General features: G+C 42.0%; 1 protein-coding gene across 2 annotated transcripts in view; it reads right to left on the bottom strand.

Moving 5' to 3' along the window:
- The window catches only part of LOC111866919 (mucin-5AC), a 227,427-nt gene that overhangs the window by 32,229 nt on the left and 179,084 nt on the right, over nt 1–16,114 (bottom strand). Inside the window, exons 3-6 of one of the 2 annotated variants that reach the window (XM_023856288.2) lie at nt 5,547–5,626; nt 2,922–2,997; nt 1,188–1,270; nt 136–353 (exon numbers count right to left, since the gene is read on the bottom strand). In XM_023856288.2, the coding sequence (XP_023712056.1) occupies nt 136–353; nt 1,188–1,270; nt 2,922–2,997; nt 5,547–5,626 (457 nt within the window). The remainder of the gene's footprint in view (nt 1–135; nt 354–1,187; nt 1,271–2,921; nt 2,998–5,546; nt 5,627–16,114) is intronic. The other variant, XM_033752471.1, reaches the window with a different exon arrangement.

Below are 16,114 nucleotides of genomic sequence, written 5' to 3'. Positions count from 1 at the left end.
TCTTAATAAGGCATTTCAGTAAGTTACAGTGAATTCAGTGATGTCACAGACAAAAATTGCAGAATTCAGTGCAGATCATACAACTAAATAAAATATTTTAAATGAGTATGAAATAATTAAACCCAGCTTCCTCACCACAAGTTTGATTTGCCTTCACATCGGCATGTCGGTAGAGGAAATGCAAAGCTGTAATTCCATTCTCTTCTCCTCCATCATCATCACTATTACTGTCATTATCATCGCCATCATCATCATTGTCATCATCATCTTCTTCTCCTTCTTCTCCCCCTCCTCCTTCATCATTTGATCCTCTCTCCAAGTAATGCAATTCTTCACCATCAAATATCACACCACTGAAATGCACAAATATGGCATAAGGCAGATGAGATGGGCCTAAGATGTAGCATACATGGGAAAGATCACAAATAAGTACAATATTTTTGTTGGAATATGCAAAGGGAAGAAAGCTCTTGGAAGACTGAGGCACATCTGGCTCAGGACAGGGTCCAGTGGTGGATTGTTTTGAACATGGAAATAAAGCTTTGGGTTCCATAAAAGCAAGCGAAAATCTTGAGTAGATCTACTGGGGATTTACTTATATAACTTCATAGAATTTCATGTGGAAATCTATACTAAAAAGCTTGCAGTTAGTACTATATTTTGTGCTCAGACCTCTTGTCTTGAAGAACACTGCTTTTGTGCTAAATCAAAAACTTTCAGTTAAAGAAATCATTTTAAATACAAATGAAATGAAACAACATAAATAATAAAAAACAGGGCCATTCTTCTATAACTCTTGAAAGTATATGAAAGAAAATGTTAAAATGAAGTGACAAGAGACATTTTATTGCCAATGGATAAACAATGCTGAGGAGGTCAAGGAGATAATGTCTGCATTGTAGTACCATAGATGAAGAAGATATTAGTATGAAAGCATTAAACTTCATGTCAGCAGCATGCATCTTATTAATACATTTATGGAGGTGGAAGGCAAAGGCAGCCAAAGTATACAGCTGACCACTTGCCTGCACATAGCAGTCAGGGAAAGCATGAAAGAGAATTTATTTGCATTACTCCCCTGCACGATCTCATCATGTGAAACCTGAGGACGGGGATAACTTCAACGTTTCTACCCAGAATAACTTTACATTGTCTTGAAAACAAATCTCAGACTATGTGCCCCTCACCTGAGTCCATGGCATGTAGATATGGCTGCCCATGATTTGTGAATGCCTCGGAGCTTCCCCTGGTAGTGGCACAATTCAACATCCTGTAGAGAGGAACAGACTTGACTGAAAGTTGTGCTATGTTAACCAGAAAACAGATACATTGTAAACAGAAGAAGGGGTCTCAAAACATTTGTCCACAGCTTGACTTAGATTATGGTAAGGATGAAAGAATGATAATTGGAAAATATGTGAGAGGAAGGTGTGATGATATTCGGTACTTTGGTACTTGTATTGTATTGTATTGGAGAGGGTGGGTTTCCACATGCACTTAGACCAACTGTTGGTCCATTGTGCGTCCCCCTATGATATTCTACCAGTCTCTATTCCCTACCGGTACTGGTGCGTACCGTCAGTCCCGACTCAGCCAGCGAGTTCGGCCTCTACTGGCTCAGCGGTATCTCAATGCTTCCCCCATCTACCAGAGGTGTTAGAGACTACTGTTGGGTGGGAAATATCCTGAATTTGGCTCAGTGGTCCCCTTGGGACATGAGGTTCTTTTACGTGCCGTAAAGCTATGACAAGGGACCCACGACTTAAAGTCCCTCCCGGAGGACTTGTTCCCTGAATTTTTCCGCCCTTAAAAATTCCACGACCTCCACCGGGTTTGAACCCGCGTACCTCGAGTCACGAGGTGGGAACGTTACCCCTAGACTACGGAGGCCGCTTTACTTTGGTACCTTGTACTTTAGGTACAAAAGCAACACATTCCTGGCGGGACTGAAACATTCTGTAAACACTTCAATTGCAACAACCAGTGTTCAGGCCAAGAAGTGAAGATGAGATATTCTGAACATGAAACAAGAATCCTAAGAATCAGTCAACTACATTGGCATACTGACAGGGCACTTGCATAGAAAGGGTGATGTCTGTATCAAATTCATGGTCTTGGCAATGATGATGATGATGATGATGATAAATGATTCAAATAAAATTTAGTGATATGTATCAACCACAAGGATTATTTAGCAATGCTAACAATAATAGCAACAGAAAGTTAATGGCAAAAGAAATGGTAAAATAGCTGGTAATGAATATAACAAAATAATGATCAAGAAGTTTATACATGAGAATCAAGCCAAAGGAAGAAGATGAAGGAAGAAAAAACATTACACTCTAACATGTGGGATGACTTTATTGTCTACAAAATGTGTTCTTTCCTGCTCTGAAATTCAGGCATGCAATACAGTTCATACACAAATATATATATACACACACACACACACATTTTCCAGTATGTATGTGCATGTACAGATATGTGTTACTTGGTGACATAGTTATGATTTTTTTGGAGATAAGGAACTTGAAATGGAACAAAGAGTTCCTGTGGGATCTGAAATGAAACATAATGAGGGAACCACTATATGCAACCTCAATAAAATGTCAGTAATTGCCAATCAGCTGTCAAGCTCGAAGAAGAAAAGACTAATAAAAACAGAAGACCTGAGAAATTTTGGGGGGAAACTATTATTATCTGCTGTAACCTTAGAGTGAGGGAAGCATGTAACTTACAAACTGCATCTGCAGCTTCATGTCCCACACTACTATAGCAAGTTTTCATTATTGGTGATAATTTATGAAAGGAACCACTAACAGAGACACCATGATATTTAATAGACAAAAGCAATTATTTTCTAATTAACAAATGCTACATCAGAATTATAAGAAAGGTATTAACTTGTGATAACAACTCACCTTTCCAGTCGGTTTATTTACAACATGTTGCCCATTGTGCTGATATCTTTCAAAGTATGATTTTGGGACCAGCTCCCTGAAAAAATCAAATTATTTATGTTACTGAAACATTGTTTTACAAACATTTTATCTCAAAAACAATTCTGGTCATGGAAAATTGTGACAGAACACCGCCCCAAAATAAAATACTACAGGCATAACTGCACACAACTGTTCAGTCATTCAAGGTTAGGCCTGAAATTGTTCTAATCCCACACCAGGTAAAACACCTTTTTGCAATCACATGTTCTGACAAATGTAACAGTCATGGTGGTGTGAGCACAGCTGCTGTTGGGATCTCCCTTTTACTGGGAGCTTGACGCTCATAAGCCACATCAGATTATGAATGTCACGTGGGTGGACAAGAGTCATAACCATACTGAAACTTACCCCCGTCTCAGTCAGTGACAAACAAGAATAAAAAGCATGGCCTTCCACATTACTATTCCTACTGCTCTTGCTGCTGCTGCTGCTGCTACTACTACTACTACTACTACTACTACTACTACTACTGCTGCTGCTGCTGCTGCTACTGCTGCGAGTACAAAAAAAAGGTAAGAAACGGTGCACATGAGAACTGTGAAAATTAATTTAATCATTTAAATTTCAACAGAATGTCTACAAAATCAATAACTACATTCACACCACCACATAAAATTAAAGTGTAAAACACTAAGCCGCAGACTGCATGCACTGGCACAGTTACGCAAGCCAATGTTAAGGTAGATTATATCAGAAAGCCAAGATGGCTATGATAGCATTCTCATGCATTTGGTTGAGCAAGAATTTCAGTCTCATAAAATATGGTTACAGTTTGTAACCGTTTTTCTTCGGTTCTGCTAGCTCCGGTAGAGCAATTAGATTCCTTTCAGGGCGTGTTGATAGGGATCCTAACATATGTACCCTGGTGAACGTAACTTTCAAAAGTCTCCTTGCCAAGCACCCTCTGAATGGTAAATACTTGCCCTGGTTACTCAAAATTTGGGCAAAGGACCTCCCACTTCAGATGATGATTGGCTGCACCGGGCAGACTGGGAGGTTGCTTATCATTCTCCTCCAATTAGGAAAGCGAATCTCCACTAGTGTACAGTTTAGGGGTGAACTTTGCCACCTGCTGCGTGGCTGTCAAACTGAGATTTTGGGTTAGCAGGAAACGACGCTGCTAAATTTATGACTCCCCCTGTCAAGTTTAGAATTTCTAAAGAACTCGGCCTTGTTTTACGCATTAAATTAACTGATTTACGAAAGGGCAGCTGGCTTCAAGCTTGACCCAAGCCACTTGCTGCTTGTCTCAGGGGGAAGATTTCAAATTGTGAGGCGAAAGTTAGGAATTTTACAAAACCCTAACCATACACAAACATCAATTGACCTTCCCATAAACTGGACACTTACAAGTTCTTAGATACCCTTCATAATAAAATAAGTAACAGGGAACTTTGTGAACAGTTCAATATTTAAATTCCTTTCCTGGCATCAATACTGCAATGGCGACAAGATATGCACACTAATGTACCTACACGTTAAAATCAAATGTTTTCAATGCATCAAAAACAAACCTTCATACTGAAAAAAAAACAAAACATTAACATATCTGGCTAATTCAGTTCATTATGTCTGAATATTTTTTATTTTGAAAACATTTTATTATGAGAACAAAAAACTTTTATTTGGACCTGCATGACAAATGAACAGAACGATCAAAATACATGTATATATGTAATGTGAACCTCTCAAGTTTAGTAACATACCAAACACAACAGATTTTTGTAACTTCTGTCTGCAGAGAGCACTAGTTAATGAGATGTCCAACATATGCCACAATAATCTCATTTCTAATCCAGCTGCCTAATCATTATGGTGGCAACATTTTCAGAGCCAACTCCCTCGTAAAGGGTCTTCCAAAGCAGAGGTTAAACGTTCAGTTACATGAGAATTAATGTTCCATGGTCAAGGAGCTCTAGATGGAGGCCTTCAGGATTATGACATTGTATAGTTTTGTACATGTTTTTAATGTTTGGATGAACCTACTGTCTCCATATTTAAAGTAAAATGTAAATACCATGAAGAGGCTGGCAGCAGGTTTCTTCAAAACAGTGACAGTTGCCTATGAGACTAGAGTCAATGATCCGGGCAACCACATCCAAAAGCTATCCAGTTCTTCAAAAATACAATGGCACTAAACCCAAGATTCAGCACCATCAACATAATAGTCTCCCACTGGATCTAATCCCAAGGCAGCTAATATATTCTCACATCCCATCCCTCTAAGATTAATTTGAATACTATCTCTTGTCAAAAGAAAAATGTTATTAAAGAAATATGAGACTCATTTCAAGCTGTACATATTAGGATACTGAGGTCCTGTGTGATTTACAGTTATCATGTTGCTACTGTTATGATGCGTCAATTAATATTACATTGGGCTGGACATGAGTTTCAGAGTTTTGCTTTTGAAACTTTTCAAAAACCGGCCCCCTCAAAGACTACACATGAGATGAAAGGATAATTAATATTCAAATGCTTTACTTGAACAGGTAAATAAATCATCTGCACATAACAGGATTTATGAGGAAAACCTTGAGTTACCTGTTTAGGCGAAGGTCCAATACATAATCCTTCCCATTTATATCGTACCCTATCGTCAGATCATGTATATGACCACCACCCTGCAACAGAGAAGCATCCATCAGAACATTCAAAATGTTGACATAAGAGATATTTAATCAAATGGCATCAGAACTAGCCCCTCATTGGTGTCTCCACCTTATTGTGCTGAGGGAGTCTGAGTATGCCAAGGACCCTGAGAGCTATATCAGTGGTAGTGTAGCTACTGGCAGGGGCTCCCTTCCTAGACAGGTCAAAGGGTAGGCATCAGACGAAGAGAGACACCAAAAACCAAAAACTGATGCCGGAAGCAGTGTCATCAGCAGCGACTTGAAGCACAGAGCAAATGATGCTCGAGATGGTTCAAGTTTGTATAGCAACAGGCATGACCAGAGTGGTTTGAACGGCTGTTGTACTGCGGTGCGGAAAGCAAATGGAAAAACTACCACATTATCACTTTTCCTGGATAGTCTCTTTCAAAAAACAGAGATACCATGTATGCGACACTTAGGGCAGTAGATCAGAAACGCCTGGAAAGCTTCGAAATGTGGTGTTGGAGAAGGATGGAGAAGATCAGTTGGACCGATTATGTGAGAAATGAAGAAGTGTTATTTAGAGTCAATGAGCAGAGGAATATCCTACATGAAATAAGAAAACGGAAGGCTAATTGGATTGGTCATGTTTTACGCAGAAACTGCCTTCTAAAAGAAGTTACTGAAGGAAAGATAAAGGGGTGGATAGAAGTGACAAGAAGACGAGGAAGAAGACGTAAGAAGATGCTGGATGACCTTGGGGACAAAAGAGGATATTTTTACTTGAAGGAGAAAGTTGAGATCGCATTAAGTGGAGGAACTGTTTTGGAAGAGACTGTGAACCTGTCGTCTGACAGATTACTGATGAATGAATGAATCAGAACTAGAAAAATCAGATCACCTAAGATTATTAATGAATATAATCAGCAGTCCTTTTACAGAAACAAAAATAGGAAGAAAGTTGTTTCTTTGTCTAATAATTCACTGTGAATATAGATCTGTAATCATAACTGACTACCATTACTCTTGCATTTTCATAAATGCTGGTTTAATAGTTTTCCTCCATTAATCCTAACAAATGTTGTGGCAATACCTCAATGCATTTATCAGCTTCTTCCATCCAACAAATCTGTAATTCTCTTTATCATCACTGATCCTCATAATCACTGTATCAGTCATATAATCTCCACAGTTGCCAGGTACATGGTTCATCTCTGTCTGAGCACTGCCTGTTCTAGCAGATACTTCACTCCCTTTCACCAAACAAGCCACAGATAATTTTACATCCCCATAATAATATGACTGTTGCGTTAGCCTCATACTTCCCTCTTTCATAACAACCATTTCCTCATCACTCTCATAATCAAGCATAATGGTGTAGTGGTAACAAAGGAGATTTCTATTTTCATCTCTGTGGTCTAGTGGTCAGAGTTGCTGGCTACATATCCAAAGGTACGGGTTCGATTCCCGACGCTACCATTTTTTCTGAGAAGTAGTGGGTCTGGAACGGGGTCCACTTAACCTTGTGATGATAACTGAGGAGATATTTCAAGGAAATAGCGGCTCCGGTCTAGAAAACCGAAATTAACGTCTGTGGGGATTTGTTGCGTTGACCACGCGACATCCTCTATCCGCTAAATTTGGCACTAACTTCGCCGACAAGCGGCGGTCGCTCGGTCGGTATAGTTCGCTTGCGGACTAAAACCACGGAGTTTGTTTTTGTTTGTTTGGTACCAAGTTCGAATTTCGCCCAGACTACCAGCTATTCTGACTCATATTTTCGTGATTTCCCTCACTGTTCAAGTGAATGCTCGGATACTGGCTTCAAATACACCAAGACTGCCTCCTTCAAAATCCTTCTGTAGTCGCTATTCATTGCCATCTTCTCACTTCATTCAACCCTACACCTATTCTGCAATTGAAACAGTGTCGTTAAATAACCAAATAATAATCATCACCACCATAAAAGTTCTGTCAAATATCTACTTTCACTATGATCTTGTAGGCATCCTCATGAACATGGGCAGATAAATCTTCGGCCAGTTCACGAGTCAGACAGCATTCAACTCGCGCCTACTCATGCTGTAGTAACTGCTTCGGTGACTATGAAGATAGTGTTCTCTTGAGACGTTTCCACTAGCTGGCCTTGAGTCCCCCCCCCCATAAGGACGAGCAGGCGAGCAGGTTTGTTGAGCCACGATCTGAAACCACGCGTCTCTTAACAAACAACACCCTCTTCCTCCTCATCAGCATCGGCAATGCTGGAGCCTTGATCCGAGCTGTAGCCCACGTCTCGCCTCGGGCGTACAGATGGCGGCAATTCTTCATTCAGTCAGAATTACCGCCCGCCACTACACATGCATTAGCCAGAGATGAATAAGAAGGCGGTGGTGTGGGGGGGTAAGCGGAAACGATATACCGACCGACTTCGCTCGAAGAATTAGCATCGTCTGTCACCCGCAAAGTCGCAACATCTCTTCTCACCAGAGGAAAACCATCTAGAGTTCGTATTTCTTCTACACTATCGCCCATTTTAGTTTTCATATTAACTAGAAAATCATTTAAGATAAGACAAAATGGCTTCCTGGGCATATGCATTAGGTCAAAGGGGATTAAACTGCTCAAAGATATTTCACTTTCTTTCGATAATACGTACTCTACAGCGTTTAGACTGGCCATGGGGTCCACCCAGCCTCCTATCCAATGAGCACTGAGGGCTCTTTCCCAAGGGGTAAAGCGGCAGGGGCGTGAAGCTCACACCACTCACATCCATATAACGCCGAGGTCCAGAATGATGGAGCTATACCTCAACTCCCCCATACGTCTTCATGGTGTGGGGCTAAATTAAACATAGGGACAACTTTAAATTTACCTTTTAAGACATGAAGAACGCGTGAATTTATGACAATTTTGAGTCTTAAAATTGTGTATGGTAGCAGAAACCGAAAAAGGCAATTTTTCTGACATGTAAACAACAACACAGCAGATGCGCGAAATTCTTTTTACCTTCCACTTTGAAAGCGGTAACTAACGAACCGTTATGGTTTGATGTGTGAAATGTGGTATGGGTACAGATCACGAACATATCTGCATTTTGAGGGTGAGGTACTGTTTGTAAGTCAACAACTACAAACATGGCGATGGTGAGAAACTTCGAGGATATATCCGAGAAATTTGATGTAGGTACAATCTGTATTTGAGTAATAAGTTTTCACAAAAATAAAATGAAACAACGATAATAAACAGACGTGCAGGACTATAACTCTATTCAATAGGAAAGTAGAAAGTAGGCTTTACGAATTCTGCCCAGCTCCCCTGTGTACGGAAAGAAAAGTGTCATTACTGACGCAAGACAATACGGGCGAGGTAATAATATAATTGAAAAAAACTTACTTACTTACTTACTTATGGAGCTGAGCCCTTCTTGAGAAGCCAAATCTGCAGCTACTCAAGAGTTTCCCAGCATTTTACGGAACCCGAAGGTTCATTACCGTGTTCACAAGAGCCCTCCACTGGTTACTATCCTGAGCCTGAACAATCCAGTCTATACCATCCCATCCCATCCTATCTCTCTAAGATCCATTTTAATATTATCTACCCACCTACGTCTTGGTCTTCGCAATGGTCTCTTTCCTTCTGGCTTTCCCACCAATATCCTATATGCATTCCTCTTCTCCCAAATTCGTGCTACATGCCCTTCCTACCTCATTCTCCTTGACATGATCATTCTAATTATACTTGGAGAGGAGTACAAGTTATGAAGCTACTCTTTATACAGTTTTCTCCAACCTCCTGTCACTTCATACCTCTTCGGTACAAATATTCTCCTCAAAACAGCCTGTTCTCAAACATCCTCAGTCTATGTTCCTCCCTTAATGTCAGAGACCAAGTTTCACACCCATACAGAACCATAGGCAAAATGATCGTTTTGAATATTCTAATTTTTATGTTTTTGGACAGCAGACGAGAAGACAAATAGAAAAGAACTACAACAACATTTTACCATTATTTGAATTTCTGCCTGCCACAATTACTATCTGCCGCTGTGTCGATACTTACCTCTCCTCTATTCTGGCCTGTTACTGACTCTCGCTTTAATGGTACTAACGGAGGCGTCTATTACAACCAGGCACATGATACAGGGTCATAAATCTCGTCTTGAATTAATATAACTCTTCTTCTGTCGTCAGGAAGAGCCAAATTAAGACACATGGCAGTGGCAAATTATGCAGTAACTCTCTAACAAGACTGAAAGAAATGCTTTGAAACAGACGGAACAACGTGAAGAGCAGCCATGATGGTCCGCGTGATGTCTCGCTGAATGAACGCTGCTACTCCTGTAATGGGTTCAAAAGCCTGTCATTCAGTACCCACAGCCGCAAATCAAAGCGCAGTGGGTCATGACCCGTTAATTGCATCGCTTCACTAAAGACACTGCTCGGTTTATTACGAGGCAAATAGCCACTCTGACGGTGGGGGAGCGATAATGAATTGTAAAACTGATCACGATTAAAATGAGGAGAGACGAGTATGCCAGTATTTCAGCGAGCTTCGATCGTTACTCCTACACGTTACTTGATAGTCTGATTACAGAAATGGGTGAGAGTGAATCTCTTAGTACCGTGGCCTCAAATGGTCTATTCTACTTTCACCTGACGAAGGCAAGGAGAGGGCCGCGCCATAGCTCAAGCGGTTAGTCGCTGGCTTCCCATCGCGGCGGCCCGGGTTCGAGCCCGGGTCTGGTCAAGTGGAATTTGTGGTGGACAAAGTGGCGCTGGGGTAGGTTTTCTCCGAGTACTTCGGTTTCCCCTGCCAATCTTCATTCCACCAATTGCTCCACAATCACCCGCACCTATCATCTGGGGCTGGTACAATAGGCCAGAAGTGGCCGCGGTACAAGGGACTTAGTCCCACCCCACTAGCAATAAAAAAATAATAATAATACAGTATCGCGAATGGGGGTTGTCAAACGTTGACAGGAAACCAAACAGTGAATGGGGAACTGTGAGGGACAAGATTCGGTAATGATCTACAAGAAATAAGCTCTTAACTCGCTGAGATAAGGCGGTGCCATAGCTCAAGTGTTTTTTTTAATTGCTTGTACTGCGGCAACTTATGGCCTATTGTACGAGCCCCAGATGATAGGTGAGGGTGATTGTGGAGCAATTGGTGGAATGAAGATTGGCAGGGTAAACCGAAGTACTCGGAGAAAACCTGCCCCAGCGCCACTTTGTCCACTACAAATCCCACTTGACCAGACCCGGGATCGAACCCGGGCCGCCGCGGGGTTGGGAAGCCAGCGACTAACCGCTGAGCTATGGGGCGGCCGTTAGGCAGACAGTTACCGCAGATACAAAATAGGGGACCCTTCAAGGAGGTGTTTCACATCCCAGCCACCGAGAGGCATGAAACGAGAGTAATTTGGCCAGCAGAGAGAACGGGAGACTGCTACGGAACTGGACTTGGCTTCGTACAGACTCGAATCACAGAACATTCAATAGTTGAAGTGCTGAAGATGTTAGTTCATATGTTTATTTGTAAGAGAACACCAATAAATCCAATCATCCGATGTAGAACCGCTACTTTCGTCACGCGAATCCCCCTACACGTGACAATATATTAATTATATGTATATGTTTGATCCGCGATAGCTGAATCGGTATAGAGATGGGCTAAGCGTTGGATAGCCGAGGTTCCATTCCCGAGAATAGCAAGAGATTCTTTTCTATACCAAAGTGTCTAGACCGGCTCTGAGATCCACCCAGCCTCTTACACAATGTCTACCGGCGGTTCTTTCCGTGGAGGTAAAGTGGCCGGGGCGTGAAACTCAACATTCACCTCCGTCTAATACCGAGATCAAGAATGGTGAAGCCATACCTCCACTCCCCAATTTCTTCATGGAGCAGGCTTAATTAATTAAGCAAAGGGACATGTTCGTCTTTTTGACATATCTCAACGTGTTTTATTCGATGTTAATTAACTTTTGCACTGATAATTAAAGAGTCGGTTCCTAGAGTGGGGCGGCTTTTGATAACGTCTGCTAGCACAAACAAATTAAGTAAGAAGCATTACTACTTTATGGGAATGGCTAGATTAATTTCTAAACATTAATAACAAATATACTTACATAGAGCCGAGCGGTCTGAGGCATGCACTGTCTTCGCTCGCTCGGAAGCAGGGATCGTGGGTTCGAATCCCACTCAAGGCATGGATGCGTAGTGTTTATGTACAGGTTTATGTGACGAGCTGATCACCTGCCCAAGGAGTCCTACCGAATGTCTAAGATCTAGTAAACCGAAGTGAAAAGGAGAGTCCCATGGAGGTAGACCAAGGCCCAAATTGGGGCTGTAGCGCCAAAGTAAAAAAATATCTAAAGTAAAAGTAAAAAAAAAGTAAAGCGAACCCTGTACCAGGTCGTGAAGGATCACAGGGTTGTGAGACGTTGAGGGTCCCACATTATCTAGACAATCGGCTCAAAGATGGCGGTAAGGTTGTCAGCTTTACGCCCCAGGAAAATTATTTAATTAATTTCTGGTACTCCTTTCTGTTAGAGGCTGAGTGAACCCCAGGGCCATAGTGAGGCTGGAAGGATTAGGTCAACTGAAAAAAAAATTCAATGACCTCCTCGTGACTTGAAACTGTGACCTTCCGGCTTGTAGCATAGCCCCTCAACCAACTACGCTACCGCGATACCTATAAAATCTTCCTAAGAAAAAGTTGTAGCTAATAATAAGAGATAATTTTATCCCATGTGCATTATTTTAAAACTTACTGTTTCAGAAGTAACGATTACCAAATTAAGTCCATTTACACAGAGCCATATATGGGCTTTGGGCTTTTCCATGTTTCCCACATACAGTTTAACGGGTTTCGTTCGTGCTTTATTACGCTGTTGAAAATATGATATCTGCTTGGTTTATTTAACATATTTATTGTTTAGCTGAAATTCAATTTATAAACAGGATGAAAATAAGTTTAATAAACTGGGGCCATTGGGAACTGCGTTCCACATTATAATGCTATAAAAGATGGATTGCTGTGCTGTTTATCTATGATCCTTCCTACGGAAATTGACTTAAAGTTGAATTCAACACATTTCATAATGCATGCCAGGAGCCTGTGGGACACTCCGCTGGGAACAACGTGAAGTCTATCACACTGAAAGCAGTACACACTTGGCAGATCATGTTTCCAGGCGAAAGGAAACCGCAGTAGAGGGAAATAAATTGGAAATCTACCAGCGGTGAGGCCTGACAAGGAAGAGGCATTCGGGAAGAAATAAACAAGAATATCTTGACTCGAAGGAATCCATATATGTGGTAATGGGTGTTCCCCAGTATAGCTCCTCTTTTTCTTTTTATTGCTAGTGGGGTGGGACTAAGTCCCTTGTACTGCGGCCACTTCTGGCCTATTGTACCAGCCCCAGATGATAAGAGAGTGTGATTGTGGAGCAATTGGTGGAATGAAGATTGGCAGGGGAAACCGAAGTACTCGAAGAAAACCTGCCCCAGCGCCACTTTGTCCACCACAAATCCCACTTGACCAGACCCGGGATCGAACCCGGACTGCCGCGGTAGGAAACCAGCGACTAACCGCTTGAGCTATGGCGCGGCCTATATCTCCTCTTAGGTACGTGTGGAAACAGATGTTACACGAATCACCGCGTGTTTCGCAAGCAATTTTCCCATTCTTCTCTCGTCTGCGTCACTATTAATGGAAATTCCCAAAGCTCATTTCATATTCTTTGAAACGTGCTGTGATTACCTGAGACGAGGAGAACAGTGTGTCCATGAGGGTCAAACATGAACAAGGCATACCCGTGAAAAATGTGACATTTTCTGAGTGTCATAAGTCGGAATATATATTGATTTAATTATCTAACTCCATGGTGCTGAGCCATTCTTGAGAAGCCACCAGTTGGCAGCTACTCAAGAATTTCCCAGCATTTTATGGGACCCGAAGGTCCATTACCGTGTTCACAAGAGCTCTCCACTGATGCCTATCCTGAGCCAAATCAATCCAGTGTCTATCATCTCTCTAAGATCCATTTTAATATTATCCACCCACCTACGTCTTTGTCTTCCCAATGGTCTCTTTCCTTCTGGCTTTCCCACCAATATCCTATATACATTCCCACATTTGCTAGACAATCTGCTCACAGATGGCTGTGAGGATTTCATTCTTACGCGCCGTCTGCCCTTTACCGAGAGAGAAATTCCTGGTACTCATTTCGGCTAGAGGCTGAGTCGACTCCAGGGCCATAGTGCGGCTGGAAGGATTAGGTCAATTTAAATCCAATGACCTCGTCGGGAATCGAACCCGCAACCTTCTGACTTGTAGCATAATGCCTCAACCAACTAGGTTACCGCTTATTCTCTCTCTGCCTTCCGCGTACACTGACTCGAACCCAGCTGCACCACCCATGTTAATAACTTAATGGGTGTTTTCACTCTTCTCCTGCGTTGGGTTAGGTTAGCTCAGACTATACCTTTCTTTCTTCTAAATCGTGTAATCACATTTCTTATTCTCAACTTCCGTAGCGAACATCGCAGTCGAATATTTAGCAATCCTACCTCGCATTCAGGAGGTGCTGTGTTCAAATCTAGGCCCGGAGATTGGCAATTTTGACATGGTTTGTTGCTACTTTCCTCAGCCCATCTAGGCAAATTCCTGGATAAGGCACGAACGCCTCCTTCCACGTCCTTTCCAATTAGTAATTAAACAGTCATACAAACAAAACAAACTCCGTGGCTTGAGTCCGCAAGCGAACTATACCGACCGAGCGACCGCCGCTTGCAGGCGAAGTTAGTGCCAAATTTAGCGGATAGAGGGTGTCGCGTAGTCAGCGCAAAGCATCCCCACGGCCGTTAATTTCGGTTTCCTAGACCGGAGCCGCTATTTCCTTGAAGTAGCTCCTCAATTATCCTCACGAGGCTGAGTGGACCTCGTTCCAGACCCACTACTACTCAGAAAATCTGGTAGGGGCGGGAATCGAACCCGCGACCTCAGGATCTGTGACCACTAGACCACAGAGGCGGTCAATTAAACAGTCATAGTATTATTATTTGACGCTATATAATCTTAGTAATTGAGAACGCTGGAAGTAAGAATAACTCAAGATATAGCTATGTTAATTTGAGTCCGTTTCGTCTCCACGTGTTAGTAGGCGTGCTTCTTTGCGAGCGGAGAATTCGTCTCTCATTCTCTTTGCCTCGTCGAATCTGTGCACAGTCCATTGAACCTCAGAAGATGGCCGGTCTCCGTGCCTTCAGTTTCCCTTGATTTCCCTCACTGCGACATCTCCATGGTGCAGAAACCACTGATCGAAAAACACACCGATACATAATTCATACGGTTTCATAAGCGTAACGGATATCGGCTTCTCTGTGCCGTTATAAGTAGACAAAACCTGCTCTTTTGAATGTCCTTTTTTTTTTTAAAGTAGGATTTAGGAACAGAGGAGGAAACAAGAATAATTTCATGTTTTCCTACTCTAGCAAGCACCAGAATATCTACATTGCTCGTAAAAATTCATACGTCTCTTTTGAAATGGCGTATTGATCAACGGGTCTAGTAGGAACGGAACGGAACGGACTTAGAACAAAGCGTTACCTCCACGGCGAACACAATGACACCCGGTGATTCACAACAGAAACCTAAGTATCGTTTCAAATCTAATATCCGAACACAGAAAAATNAGAGAAAAAGACGTTTATTTCATTCAACTCTGAGGGTTTTATTATCGCTTTTTTGTCTTATCGCGGCCTTGACGCATATGCAGTGGAAGTGATTACGTAATATCCCAGTTTGGTGTTGAGCGCCTACGTGAATATGAAGTTTTAATAATGACCATCTCAGCAAAGACAATATACAATGAACTTTAATTATTTTCTGATTCTTGATTTTAAGGTAAAGCTGTCCCTGTGCTCAAAGAATTAAGCACTACGCCATGAAGGCGTATGGGGGAGTGGATGTATAGATCCACATTTTCTTGACCTCGGCACTAGCTGGAGATGAGTGGTCAGCGTCACGCTTTACCCCCCGGTACACATTGGATAAGAGGATGGGTGGACCCCAGGGCCGGTTTGGACGAAGTGGTGAAGAGAAAAATTCTTGACCCTACCGGGACTCGAACTCCGACCCCTCCGTCGTCCAGCCCATAGCCAGTCACTATACCGACTGAGCTACCACGGTTTCCGATTCTTGATTTTAATATTTTCTTTATTTGTTCCTAATGGTTTTTATGTATTTCCAAGAATATCATGACAATTTCATTTTTACTGACGACTTTCTCGAAGAAACAGAGGATTTTGCACTCGTCACAAAGAAGCAGCAGAGTGGGCACATTGAGCCCTCAATGAATATTTATCTAAATATTAAACTCGTGTGGAGTCGTTTCAGTGTAGCCATTTCGGTTAAAACTTGTAGCCTATGTTTAGTCACGTTTTCTTCACTTCTTCTAAATCATCATCATCATCATCATCCTCATCATCATCATCATCATCATCATCATCATCA

The sequence above is a fragment of the Cryptotermes secundus genome, unplaced genomic scaffold, assembly GCF_002891405.2.
Source record: "Cryptotermes secundus unplaced genomic scaffold, Csec_1.0 scaffold899, whole genome shotgun sequence".
NCBI classification, from domain to species: Eukaryota; Metazoa; Arthropoda; class Insecta; order Blattodea; family Kalotermitidae; genus Cryptotermes; species Cryptotermes secundus.
Note: the sequence above shows the minus strand (reverse complement) of the source record. Positions and strands in the feature narration are given on the sequence as shown.